At 39.5% G+C, this 14,358-nt stretch overlaps 1 protein-coding gene across 1 annotated transcript in view; it reads right to left on the bottom strand.

Annotated features, from left to right (window-relative positions):
• fkbp15a (FKBP prolyl isomerase family member 15a) overlaps positions 1–14,358 on the bottom strand; it is a 28,704-nt gene that overhangs the window by 7,667 nt on the left and 6,679 nt on the right. The window contains exons 5-22 of the mRNA XM_056458016.1: positions 12,741–12,815; positions 11,599–11,697; positions 11,273–11,422; positions 9,786–9,854; positions 9,554–9,697; positions 9,322–9,461; positions 9,124–9,172; positions 7,480–7,599; positions 7,294–7,387; positions 7,127–7,203; positions 6,028–6,115; positions 4,830–4,936; positions 4,641–4,739; positions 4,474–4,565; positions 3,963–4,017; positions 3,646–3,796; positions 590–726; positions 343–495 (exon numbers count right to left, since the gene is read on the bottom strand). Of these exons, the coding sequence (XP_056313991.1) occupies positions 343–495; positions 590–726; positions 3,646–3,796; positions 3,963–4,017; positions 4,474–4,565; positions 4,641–4,739; positions 4,830–4,936; positions 6,028–6,115; positions 7,127–7,203; positions 7,294–7,387; positions 7,480–7,599; positions 9,124–9,172; positions 9,322–9,461; positions 9,554–9,697; positions 9,786–9,854; positions 11,273–11,422; positions 11,599–11,697; positions 12,741–12,815 (1,899 nt within the window). The remainder of the gene's footprint in view (positions 1–342; positions 496–589; positions 727–3,645; positions 3,797–3,962; positions 4,018–4,473; positions 4,566–4,640; positions 4,740–4,829; positions 4,937–6,027; positions 6,116–7,126; positions 7,204–7,293; positions 7,388–7,479; positions 7,600–9,123; positions 9,173–9,321; positions 9,462–9,553; positions 9,698–9,785; positions 9,855–11,272; positions 11,423–11,598; positions 11,698–12,740; positions 12,816–14,358) is intronic.

Raw genomic sequence — 14,358 nt, 5'->3', positions numbered from 1 at the left:
AGAGTGTCACATCACCTTCCCGCAATGGTCACAGATTACTTGACATCACCCAGACATAGGAGCTTGGCCGGACACATCTAGCCTGAACTAATCGAAGAAAAAAAAAATATTTATGCTTTTTTGGAGTCAAACACTTAAACAAAAACCTGGACAACGCTTGAACACAATTTAAAACCTCGCTAAAACGGGATTAAGAATTTTTAATCCCTTTTAAGGGCCTTAATTTTCTCATAATTGGTTTATCAACTTTGAATAGTTTTTAAGACCCTGCGGACACCCTGTTTAATGCAAAAGAAACAAACACACACACACACACACACACACACACACACACACACACACCTGCTTCATGAGTGCTTCAGTGGAGTGTCTGGCCTTTCTGAGCTGCATGAGGAGCTGTAGGACCTCCTGCTGACTCCTCTCATGTTCCTCTTCCTGCTCCACAATAATGCGCTCCCGCTCATCCTTCCACTTCCTCTTCTTCTCTAACAGGACCTGACATTACATGCAGAAACAGCATAATATTTGCTTTCATACTAAACTGCACAAAATCTTTAAGCATGTCAGATTTTACAAGAGCTCTTCGCACCTGTTCCAGATTCTCCTTTTCAGCCCTCAGGTCTTGCATCTCCTCATCCATGTTTTGAATAGTGGTTTCCAACTCTTTGCACTTCTGCTTCTCCGCCCTCCACAGCTGATCGCTCTGTTCTCCTCGTTTCAAAAGCTCTAAAAACATATATCATCAAGACACTCTTACAAACTCTTACCAAACAGAGCAGGAGTCTTAGACCAGGGCTGCTCAGCAAACTTCTAAGGGGAAACCTTGTGTGTTAAGACTTTTAGGCTGCGTGTCCACCAAAGTGTTTTTGTGCTTCTAAGAATGCTCAGCTGTGAACATTTTTGCAGCACAGCATTTTTCAGTACGTTGTTATAATATGAAGTATCTTTTCTTTTCATGTCAGTCTGAAGCCCAACTCACACTGTGCGATAATTTTTTTTAATAATTCTTAAAAATTTGTAGCATGTCAGACTGCATGAACATAATTCCCATTTCAAGAGTTCACACTTAGCTCATGACTTACGAAGCTTGTTTGGCATGCTGTCCCAGGAGAGAGAGCCCTAAGCTCAAGGGATCCTCGAGTCCAGGGCTCCCTCCCTTTGCGGGGCGAGGGGAGATTGAGCTCAGGGTGATCTCAAGGCTCCCCCGCAGCTAAGGCCAAGATGAACTCCTTTAGAGCGAGATGTCTAGTAGAACAGACTTGAGAGCCTATTTGGCTTTGAGAAAAACCGGGGGACCCCGGGAAAACCCCTGTGGATGCGTGCCAGCTCCACCCAGAAATGCCGGATACTATGGCAAGGAGCCAGAGCCGATGGAATTCCTGCTGGTCGCTGGGCCACCTATACTGGATAAAGGTGGAAGGAGGGGAGGGGGGGGTTTCTTCAAGACGAAGGTAGTTGCAAAGAGAAAAGAGGATATATATATATATATATATATATATATATATATATATATATATATATATATATATATATATATATATATATATATATATATATATAGGAACTTATGATGCTTTGATTGGAGGGTTGTGATTAGCTAATATGAGCCAGCTAGGTTAATCATGAGCACCTACTCCTCTCGAAATTAGTTTAAGATATTAAACTTCACGTCACACTGTAAGACCTCAGTAGTCACAACACTGACGTGCAAGAAAACTCAACCAGAGTTTGACTTCATCCATACGTGACACTCTCACTATAACACCTCCTGACATAAAGGGCTCTATTTTAACAATCTAGGCACAAAGTCTAAAGCGCAGGGCGCAAGAGTATTAGGCCCTGTCCAAATCCACTTCTGCTATTTCAAGGACGAAAAAATGCGCTTAGGGTTGAGCTTATTCTCTTATAGGTGTGTTTTGAGAATAAACCAATCAGAGTCTCATGTCCCATTCCCTTTAAGAGTCAGTTGTGTCACGCTATGGCGCATTTGCTATTGACATGGTGACTTTGTAAGTGGAAAAACTAAATGCTTCACTAGAGAGAAAACCATTAAATAGACCATCTGCAGCACGAGGATAAAGAATGAGCCTCCTCCAATCGGCCTTTACTTTCTCTTTCTCTCTTTCGTGGATAAGCAAAGTGTGTTGTACACTCCACTGAAGACATCCAGTAGCCTTCATATGGCGGCAAATCAATGCCAATATTAATCGAGCGCAGCGGTGATGTTTGCGCGCGAGGAGAAGTGAACCGTGAGCAGATTACAGATCTACACGCGAGAAAACTACAGCTCGCGAGCGCACAGGGGATCTTCACGCGCGCGCTCAACTGATCCAGCGCGAAGAAAACAAGTCCCGCGTGCGCACCTCATCATCTGTGCGCACGATGTACGCTCTCGCGAGCGAGGTCATGCCTACAGCGCGCGCGCGCTATCAGTTCTCTCCGCTCGCTCGCTGGTTCTTATCTCTGCTCGCGCGAAACATTTTGGAATTTTGTCAGTCCTGGGGCGGGACTTGGTTCACTTGTTATCTCTAGCGCTATTGGCTACTCTACCTTTCCGGAAGTTAGCCGGGATTGGACGCCGATTAAACGACGAACAATAATTCACGTGATCTTATCATCACCTTAACAAACATGGCTTCAACGGACCAGCACGCAAGTAATCATTTCATTTATTATGAAAATTATTGCCTTTGTTAGAAAAGGTAGTTATTAGAAACTTTATTAACAGGCGCCCTGTTTACTGACACATTGTCTTGTTAAATCAACTAATCTACTTAATCTTTAATTTATATTTAATTTACACAAAGCAAATAAAAATTTTTATTATGCTTACTTTGTAGTCAAAGTATCAATACTTCATCAATATATGCAATTGCACCATTGAAGGTAGTAAAACTACATTATTCACAAACTAGTGTATACTTTATATTTGGTATTCTGCTCAAATAAAGTATATAGCATTGCACACTGTATTTTTTCTTTCACATTTAAGTTTTCATTATATAAATTTTGTTTAGAGGGAGCACTGCAAAAAATGCTTTTCTTACTTAGATTTTTTGTCTTGTTTCTAGTATAAATATCTAAAATCTCTCATATCAAGAAGAATTTTCTTGACGAGCAAAACATATTGTCTTGTTTTGAGAAATAATATGTTAATATGAGTTTTTCCTTAAAACAAGCAAAATAATCTGCCAATGGGGTAAGTAAATTAATCTTGTTTTTTCTTTTGACCTAAGATTATTTTGCTTACCCCATTGGCAAAAACTCAATTAATATTAGATCTGTCGGTGAACATGTCAAACAAACCACAGATTTTATCCTAAGATTACAGGAATCTTTTAGTATTTTTCAAATTTGCCTAAGGCGACCACATCGCAGTGTGAGCAGGGCTTTAGTACACGATCCAACTACAGAAGAGTCAAGCTAGGATTACTCTACTGTACTGAGGGAGATGGTAATCGTCTAATATGAGACCTGCAAGAACTAGAGATTGGCTGAATTGATTAAAATATGGTGAAATTCTGAAGTTTAATTCTAAGGGACTTGGCAACAAGTCATAAGATTTTTTTCCTATAACACAGCTACAAAGTGTTTATGGTTAAACAGTACAACAGGCTTGAAAATGAGTGATAACTTTGGTACTACCTGCCACTTGTGCCTCCAGAAGGCTGATCTGAGCACAGTGCTTGTGTTTGTCATTGAGAGCAGCACTGAGTTGAGTCTGAATCTCTGTCTCCCTCTGCTGGTGATTCACCAGCTCCTGCTGCAGATGACAGGAGGAAATCAATGAATCATCCTGAAAAAGAGAAAAAAAGATGACCCAAGGCCTTTAACTGCCCTCACATTTCCTTTAATAACACAGTGTGCAATTAATTAAACTTAAAATGCACATGTTGAATTAATAATATCATAATGTAAAGAGGCAATAAATTAACAGCATGATTTATCATAACTACCGCTACCTTTTGCTGTTCAGAATGAATGTGGCAGGTCTGGATTGCCTGCTGCTCCATATACCTGCACACATGGGGTAACCGGATTAATTGTGTCATACAGTATTGCCTGTTTTTTTAATTAATCTGATCTGGAGAGGGGTGACATGGTGGCTCAGTGGATAGCACTGTCGCCTCACAGCAAGGTTGCTGGTTCGAGTACCGGCTGGGTCAGTTGCCATTTCTGTGTGGAGTTTGCATGTGCTCCCTTTGTTGGTGTGGGTTTCCTCTGGGTGCTCCGGTTTCCCCCACAGTTCACAGACATGTGTATAGGTGAATTGAATAAACTAAATTGGCTGTAGTGTATGAGTGTGTATGGGTGTTTCTCAGTACTGGGTTGCAGCTGGAAGGGCATCTGCTGTGTAAAACATTTGCTGGACAAGTTGGCGGTTCATTCCGCTGTGACGACCCCTGATGAATGAAGGGGCTAAGCTGAATAAATGATCTGGAAAGCAAAAAAAATAATAAAAATACAACCCACCTCTTGTTCTGTTCACAAAGATCTTCCCTTTTGTGGTTCTGTTCCTCCAGTTTAGAGCTCAAAACCTCATTTTTCAGGCACACGCTCTCCTGCTGACCCAGCAAAATGAAGATGTCATTTCAAAGACTGTTTGATATGTGTAGATAAATGTGTATTTAAGTCCAGACCTGAATAATTCTCTGGATGTTGTACAGGATCATGTTTGTTTCTAAAGACACAGTGGCGAGTCCAAAAGAGAAGTGACCCTCTTTATGTAAATCATCCACCTAGAACAGTTGAACACATCTCTCTTTCTGTGAGTTTGAGATTTCAGTTTAATAATAAGAACCGAAAAAATCCATATTGTATAAATATACCTTGCTGGTCAGCCGGTCCACTCTGTGTTCTAGCTTCTCTATTGCCATCAGAATTTCTTTGTTATGCTGGCGAGCGTCAGACATCAGGAAGGATGTAATATCAGGAGCTGTTGTTTAATACAAAACTATTGCATTTAGTGAATCAGGCAGTGACGACATGCTTTATTATTTAAGTAAAATCATATTACATTTCAGCCATAATTGCATGTACTGTACAAAATGTATATTCTTTGTGAAAAGTAAACTACCTGACTAGTCTTGTCGCCTATCTAAGTTTTAGGAACCACAAATAATAACTTGAATTCTAGTTGACTGTTTGTGATCAGATGTGGATTATAGGAAAAGTAAAGGCCTCTAGATTACACTTATTTTACCAAAATAAAACATGACCATGCCTTGATATTTTTATTATTTAATTAGGACAGTAAGGTCAGACTTTGCTCAAGTCTTCTCACTTCACAGGAATAATGTACAGTATAGAATATAAAGTCATGGAGTAGTGGAAAAAGAATGAATATTGTGTATGACTCTCATGAGCTTGGAGGACTGCATCCATACATCTCTGGAATGACTCAAATAACTTATTAATAAAGTCATCTGGAATGGCAAAGAAAGCGTTCTTGCAGGACTCCCAGAGTTCATCAAGATTCTTTAAATTCATCTTCAATGCCTCCTCCTTCACCTTACCCCAGACATGCTCAATAATGTTCATATCTGGTGACTGGGCTGGCCAATCTTGGAGCATCTTGACCTTCTTTGCTTTCAGGAACTTTGATGTGGAGGCTAGAGTATGAGAAGGAGCGCTATCCTGCTGAAGAATTTGCCCTCTCTTGTGGTTTGTAATGTAATGGGCAGCACAAATGTCTTCATACCTCAGGCTGTTGATGTTGCTATCCACTCTGCAGATCTCTCGCATGCCCCCATACTGAATGTAACCCCAAACCATGATTTTTCCTTCACCAAACTTGACTGATGTCTGTGATAATCTTGGGTCCGTGCTGGTTCCAATAGGTCTTCTGCAGTATTTGTGATGATTGAGATGCAGTTCAACAGACGATTCATCAGAAAAATCTACCTTCTGCCACTTTTTCAAATGATCAAGTTAGAAGTCAAGTTATTATTTGCTCTTACAACTGGGATCAATGACAGGACTTAGGTAGGTAGTGTATTAGGTAGTTATTTTGGACTCAGGACTTACTTGAGTATGGAATGTGCTGGGATGGGTAAATTGAAGTAAATGAATTTAGCTGTGGTGGAAAATATGGATTTTCTCTGCAGGAACATGGCTGTTGGAAAACAAATGTAAAAATTGTTCAAAAATAATTCATTTAAGAACAAAAAAGTCATTCTAGTTGCCCGAGCCTGTGGAAATATAATAATGTAGTAAATTATGTTCAGTTTCTTTGCTTCATAGGACCTCATGATCAGGAGCCATATGTATTCATTTTGTATTTCCTAATAAGTTTATAGTGATAATTAGTTTCATTTTATGAATCCTCAAAGATCACAGTTTCATCTATAAATAAATTAAGTAAACAAATGTCACCTACATTTCAAATGGCCTGAGTATTTAAATTAAAGGGATAGTTCGGCCAAAAATGAAAAATCCTGTCATTATTTACTCCCCGTTAACTTGCTCCCTTGTTCTGTTTTTTGTTCTGTTGAACACCATAGAAGATCAATTGAAGAATGTTGGAAACCTGTAACCATTGACTTCCATAATATTTGTTTTTCTGACTAAGGATGTCAATGAGTTTCCAACATTTCTCATTATGTTCTTTTGTGGTTTGGAACAAGTCAGGGAAAGTGAACTATCCCTTTAATGGCTAGAAATTCATTTTGGTGAGAATTGTGCATTTAATTCTAAGTGGGTTTTTTTTTACTAATTTTTTTTGTTAACACTTTTTTTGATGGTGCCTATTGCACATTTTGTTGACTAAAAGTTGCATTGCAACTACATGCCAATTACTTCTCATTTGAGTATTAGTAGACTGTCTGCTTAATATTTGTTGATATGCTCCTTCAACAGACATTTAACTGACTATAAGAAACTTTGCAAGTACATGTCTACTTACACTTACCCTAACCCCAACAGTCTACTTATAATCTAATGAGAATTAGTTGGCATGTAGTGATACGCAATATAACTTAAATTCAACAAAATGGGTTATAGGGACCATCAAAATAAAGTGATACATTTTTTCCATTCCAACATTTTCTATTATGTATGACTGTAGATATCTATCTAATTTATCATAAACATAACTGTGCTTGTAAAATATAGCCTTGGCGGTCACCTGAAAGTCTTGAGCAGCGTTTGATTCTGCTTGTGGCACTTCTTCCTTATTCTGAACATCATCAGCCTTATATGACGCTACAACAAACACCATTTCAGAACAGCCAGTCAGCTCTAATATAACAAAGAGATACCCAATATTGATGAGATGATTGTTTGTACACATACAAGATGGAGAAGTGCAGGGAATTTGAGCAGGTTTTGGGAAGGGTGAATCATGTGAAGGACAGGGGTCGCAGGTCAGTCCAGACTCATTGGCGTCCTGCACAGACAATATCCAGGTCATTCAGTAATCATATCTGAGAGTTGAAAAACCCTGCAGTGTGTGTAAGTAAAGGCTTCAGTCTTCCTGACCTCTGTTTCAGAGTCGCTGGGGTCAGGCTGAGCTGGAATTGCCCCAATCAGAAATGGAAGCATAGGTTGGCCCATCTTGGCTATACGCGAGATCAGTTTGGCTTTAGATGGAGCAGAAGCCTACAAGTAAAAAAAGTAGTTGGAGCATCCATATAGACACTGCATCGTCTTCTTTTTTATGTGTTATTTAAGCTTGTTTCTTTTATAAATAACATACATTTCAAAAAGATTACAAAGAAAACCAAACTCTATGAGTAATGTAACCTCAAAAATAAAATAGAAAACAAAGATAAATAAAGAATGGGAGATATTTACCAATCAGAGCAATCATAGAGTTCAAATTTGATTATCAGTGTTCAGTTGTTATATTGAAAATGTTGATAAAATGCTAATCAATACTGAGGAATACACAAAAGGTTGCCATACAGCTTGGAATTGGAGTCAAGATTTCGGTTCAAAGGAGTGTATCCCTTTTCAGTTGAATGACTTTTCAATTCACCTTTAACAATTCACCCATTCACGGAGAGGTAAACATGAAGAATCTGAAGATTTCTAATTTAAAAGTATTACTTTTTTCGCAAGAGTTAGTCCCATCAAAATAGAACATTGCAGGGACTTGGTGTCTAAAAAGTGTCTTAGAATTAGTGCTGACAAACAAATAATCGCAGTGAAATGCTTCCAGAATAAAAGGTTGTATTTACAAAATATATTTTGGTGTTTTTCTGTGTACATAAATATGTGCATGACTAAAGGTACTAAAATAAAAAAAGTCCATTTCCCACTAACATTTGAGAATGAAATCCTAGCGGGAAATGGACGTTTTTAAAATTTAAGTACCGAATTTGATACTTTTGACAACACTACTATATTGTATAGAATGTTTGTTTATATTTATATATAAATATATATGTAAATATATTTCTTTTGTGTATTTTTGTATTTTATGTACAGTATGTGTGTGTATTTATACATATATACATAATTATACAGTACACACACACACACACATATATATATATATATATATATATATATATATATATATATATATAAACTAATTTTGAGAAGAGCCTGTGATATGATTGGTCATGGCTGGCTTCTCATTATAATCAGAAATAAACCAATCAGATTGATCCAAGTTTACAATAATTTGACCGATTTCACCCTACTGCCTTATCTTCGTATTTGGAAGAATGCCTCCTTCCACCCCATCTCCTCCTTTTCCTCCCTTTTCCAGGGGGAGCTCTCGAAACCTGCCTGATCTCGGACCCCCTTTATGCTTATTAACCAGGCAGGATCCTTGGGCTTAATTATCTCCGAGCTCAGGGTTCTTTCCGGGGACAGCATGCCAAATCTGCTATTAATGCCAAGCATATTTAAGTGTGAACTCTTGAATCACGATTAATCGTTTGATGGCACTACTCAAAATATCAGAGAATTGCGAGACAACAATCTAGCTTAAACTCCTTTTGAAACCCTTTGAAGAAAAATGACATAGGCCAAACTGTTTCGGACAAAACCAAAACCAAAGCTTTTGCGATAAAGAACTATGTTCACAACTGTCACAAACAGGCAGTCGCTGAGTATAATACAGTCTCTGAGTTAGTCGTCCAGCATCTTCTTACTTAAGAAATTGTTACTCACAATCTGGCATTCACTTTTAGGTTCCACCTTTCCATCAGGAGCTTGATCTCTGAGTACAAAACATCAGCAGCAAAGTTCAGAAATTCATAAAGTGAAATTCTTAAAATGAAAAATGCTATCTTAACAATTGTATTTAATTATAAACAATTAGATCTACACAATTTAATTATAGGCAAATAATATAAACCATAAACACACAGGTCATGCTGCACACACTTTAACTTGTCTGTCTCCAGTGTGTCTAGCTTTCCTTCACTCAGAGTGCCTGAACAGACGTCCGGAGGTGTGCTGAAGGCTTCAGCAGATCCCCCACCATGTCTGTTTTTGCCGAATTTAACCTATATTTACATAAATAAACAAAAACAAAGCTGTGAGAGAGTCTTGAGATGTTTACTCAATACTCTAATTCAATATATGAGATGTGCCTTACTCGATGAACCTCTACATCATAGACCAGAGTGCTTTCTGCCGGCACATGATTAGGGCCGCTCTTTGACCCGTAACTCATACTAGGAGGGATAATAAGCAGTCGTCGACCCCCTTTCTGCATACCAAGCATCCCGTCCTCCAATCCCTACGAGAAGAGGCACAACAGCTGAAAGAAGCACAGTTTTTCTGCTAAGCATTATTATTTATTATCTTTTTAACACATAGCTGCTCACCCTCAGAGCTTTTCCTGAACCAAGCTTCACACGCTGGAGCTTTTCTTTGCCCAGATTTGAGTCCAATATCTGAAATAAAAATAGACAGGCATTGAACTTTCACATTTATAGATCTCCAACTTCAGCACAAACAAGCCAGAGAGACTTAAACTGACAGTAGATTGATTAGTTCAGTGGAGGCATGACTTACATTGAGCTGTGGCTAATAAACACGAATGTGCACAGTGAGCTGCTCTGAGTCTGTACTGCATACACTCAACTACAAATAAAAATCGAAAAAAATACTGTGCAAATTAAGGACAAATATAGGTTCAACTGCATCATTTTCTGCAGCCATGTTCACCCAGCAGCAGAATATGGCTGTCGGTACTGTACTTTAGTTCTTAATAGAGTTATGGTGTTGTTACATGGAGCAACTTTGGGTGATGATGCCATCATTGGGCAACCAGATGAGACACATGGCAACCCGATTCTGAAACAATTTCTCAATATAAAAAGTAGCCAAGCAACATCGCTCTACAATATTGTAATGCAACATTGCTTAAAAATTGCTTCATGTATCATCACCTTAACTTTCATACTCTGTTTGTTCAACTACATGAGTGGCAAATACATTCTATAATCTATAACTTGCACTTGCAAATCTTTGTCTTGAATGTTATGGGTTTTTATATGTGATTCTGCCAATTTATAGAGATGCAAATATGAGCTGTGTGTCATCTTGATGTTTTACATCCAATCAGTGTACTTCATGAAACTGCTGTCACTTTTGTGGTTTGCACACAACTCAAATGCTCTGCTCCTCACTGAGGAAGAATCCATTGGTTATTATGCTCCTATTATGGATTTTTGAAAATTAACCTCCACACAGTGCAACACAGCTCTACATGAATGAAAACATCCGGCTGAGGTTTAAATCTGAAAGTGCACCATGTATAAAGTTATTGTTGTCCCGGTATTTAAGTTTTAAAACGTCAATTTCCCGCTAACATTTAAGCGCCGCTGAGCGCATTCATAAACAGCTGATTTGCAATAGTATTTACCAGTGCTCAACAGAAATGACTGTGATTGGCCGTGAAGGTCATCAGTTCACCACTCTTCACCCAGTGCAAACACAGATAGACGAACATTGGAGCGTGTTAAAGCCGTCAACATCAGTCGAGTCTGTGTTTGCACTAGGTAAACATCACTGAAGTGCAGTGAACTGATGACCTTCACGGCCAATCACAGTCATTTTTTGTTGAGCACATGAACACAATGGCAAATCAGCGCTGTTTAAGAATGCCATCAACAATGCTTAAATGTTAACGGGGAATGATTGGAATTTGGTATTTCAGTACCGAAATTTTGTATCGTGACAAGTTTAATATAGTGAAAGAATCAGTTCATTAACTTGAGTTTGGTAAATGGTATCTAAATGTGTGTTTGGGAAAGAAACGCTGTTTAAAATGGCGGTCGTGTCTATTAGAGGATTATAATGGTCACACCTGTCCTAGAGAGTGGTTGTGTAAGAGCCATCCAGAATACGCCACCTCCACAGTGTCTCCAACATTCACAGCTTGACCTTCTCCGTGGAGCAGATCCTGAGTGAGCAGAGAGTCTGAAGAAGCCTCGCTGTTCCACCTGGCCAAAAACACCTGACACAAACAGACTCGCTGGTCATTTCAATACATACTTGTCCATCTGTTTGCATGTCAACTATCTTTTCTGAACATCTGATCCCTTCATGTTAATAATAAGCACACAGTATAATTTTATTCCAAACCACATTCATTTATGTATTCGTTAACCAATAATTCAGGTCAAATGTTACCTCCCTAATGAATTCCGGTCTGGCCTTTTCTGAGTCAAACATTAAAGACCAGTTCTGCTGCTGGTCATCATAGAAAGCAACATATTTACAGGGCTGAACCTGTGGACAGACACAAAGCACTGATGAGAGCAGCATCTCACAGAGCAAAACATAATATAACATAATTATAATATAACTTCATCAGAAGCAGCCTTTGCAATTCGGACACCTGTTTCAAAGGCATCTCCCTCATGGACCAATCCGGTGCCATTCTGGAGACCTTAAGTTCACCATGTTCAGGGCTATGTTTGTGAGCTTGTGTTTCGTTGTGTTGTGTACGCTTCTGTTTCTTATTCATTTTTGCTCTGTTTTTCTCGCGTTATCTGAACTTAAAACAAACAGTCTTAAATTTCATGGTTTAAATGAGTTCACCATTCCTTTTTGGTGAAAATAGTCTATTTATAAGCACATTATTTGTCTTTAAACAGAAACATTGATTGATTGATTTGTTCAAATGATCCATTCAAAATAATAAATTCATATAACAATTTGTTTATTACCCCACAAGTCCAAAGACATGTGCTATAGGTGAATTGGGTAAGCTAAATTGTCCGTTGTGTGTGTGTGAGAATGAGAGTGTATGGGTGTTTCCCAGTGATGGGTTGCAGCTGGAAGGGTATCCGCTGCGCAAAACATATGCTGTAAAAGTTGGCGGTTCATTCCACTGTGGCAACCCCTGATTAATAAAGGGACTAAGCTGAAAAGAAAATGAATGAATGAATTTGACTATTACTGTTTTTATGAGTAAATCACTGAGTCGTTTATTACACTGATTCATTCAATAGTGACTAAATAATACTCTCAGTCTTAAATGTAAGCCACACAATATTAACTTATTTTCTTATTAAATTATTGCATAAAATCAGTATCGTATTTGTGATGGTGTTAATATTCCAGAAATCAGCACTCTTGTATTGCTATTAATTTCCTAGTAAATATTCAAAACAAAAATAATACAGGGATTTTTTGCTACAAATCTGGAAACTGGAGGGCATATATATATATATATATATATTTTTTTTTTTTTTCGTTCCATTTGTTCCTCAAGCTGTCTGGTTTAAATACACTGAATATATCAACAAAAGAACAGAATGAAGACTCACCGTGAGCACAAATCCGCGCTGGATTCGAGCCGCTGTGATCTGCTTTTGTTTACTGCCGTACAACAGAATCTTGTACTAAAATTGCAGATAAAAAGAATGAACATTGTGAAAATGTAAAATAACCATCACATGGACATAACCAGCAGGAGTTTTAGAATTGTTTTGGCTGATTCATAGAATTGATCACACATTTAATACACAACTTTTACGCTACAATTGTCATGGATTGGTCAGGCTCTCACGACCCCCACTCACGAAGATCACCATCACCTGACTTCTAATGAGCACACAGCTGCATCACATTCACGAGCACCAGATAAAAGCACAGCACTCCAGTCGCTCATTGTCCGGGCTCGTCTCGACGAAAGCGGACAACTGAGCGACCACTCAGCGTAGTCATCCTCAGCTAAAACAAACGCTTTACTTACCTGTTCTCTTTGTATTCCTCCTAGTCTTCCTGGTCCACCCGAATCGTCCTGTCTTCCAGTCCTTCCAAGTCTGTGTCATCCTCTGTCAGCTGTATCTGGTGTGTGCTGTCCATCCTCGTGTATTCCTGTTACCCAGCCACGGAGGAAAAGACCCCAACATCATTCCTGATCCTCCTGGCTATCCTTCATGTGCTCCTTGTTGTCATTTAATAAACACCCTAACGTTTCCTTACCTCTGTCTCCTGTCCGCTTCATAACAGAAGCCCGGACCCTTAACGACGACAACATGAGCACCCCCGATCACCTTCAAGAGCTGGTGGACCAGTTGAAGCGGATTCTACAGCCACCAGCTCCACTTTCCAACGCACCACCAGCACCGAGCACTTCCGCCTCCACAGTTTCTTCTTCGGCCCTTCCTTCCAGTCCCATGGCCCGACCAGCGCCCTACTCAGGCGGAGCGGGGGAGTGCAATGGTTTTCTGTTACAATGTTCCCTCATATTCGAAATGCAACCTTCTCTATATCCCACAGATAAGTCGAAGATCGCCTACATCGTATCTCTACTCTCTGGACCTGCACTTAAATGGGCTGAGACGATCTGGAACCAAGCCGGGCCGGTCATGAATTCCATCACTACCTTCACGGAGTATTTCAAAGAGGTGTTTGGACGTTCTGATGGGGAAGTAGCCGCTGGAGAGCAGCTGTATCATCTAAAGCAAGGTACTCTATCTACACAGGAATATGCTCTCCGGTTTCGCACTCTAGCAGCTGCAAGTGGATGGAATGAGAGATCGTTGTTGACCACGTACCGGCTCGGCTTGGAACCCACGCTCCGAATCCAACTGGCCACATTAGATGATACAATGGGTCTGGAGAGATTCATCCAACATTCTCTCCGATGTTCCGATCGTCTCCGTTCCTATCAACAGGACACCATCACCCCCTCGTCTGCACTCCTCCAATCGCCTGAGTCAACAGCCTCTCCAGAACCAGAACCCATGATAATAGAGTCTGGAAGACTGACATCAGCGGAACGACAGAGGAGGCTGACCCGGGGTCTGTGTCTATACTGCGGTGTCAGTGGACACACCCGTATGGAGTGTCCCCTTCGTCCCATTCGGACTTCAGTGAGTGTATTCAGTACGAATATTGAACAATGTAAACCACTTACTACCACCGTACAAATAACTA

The sequence above is a fragment of the Danio aesculapii genome, chromosome 5, assembly GCF_903798145.1.
Source record: "Danio aesculapii chromosome 5, fDanAes4.1, whole genome shotgun sequence".
Lineage (NCBI taxonomy): Eukaryota > Metazoa > Chordata > Actinopteri > Cypriniformes > Danionidae > Danio > Danio aesculapii.
The sequence above is the reverse complement of the archived record's forward strand: the minus strand, read 5'-3'. Positions and strand labels throughout refer to the sequence as shown.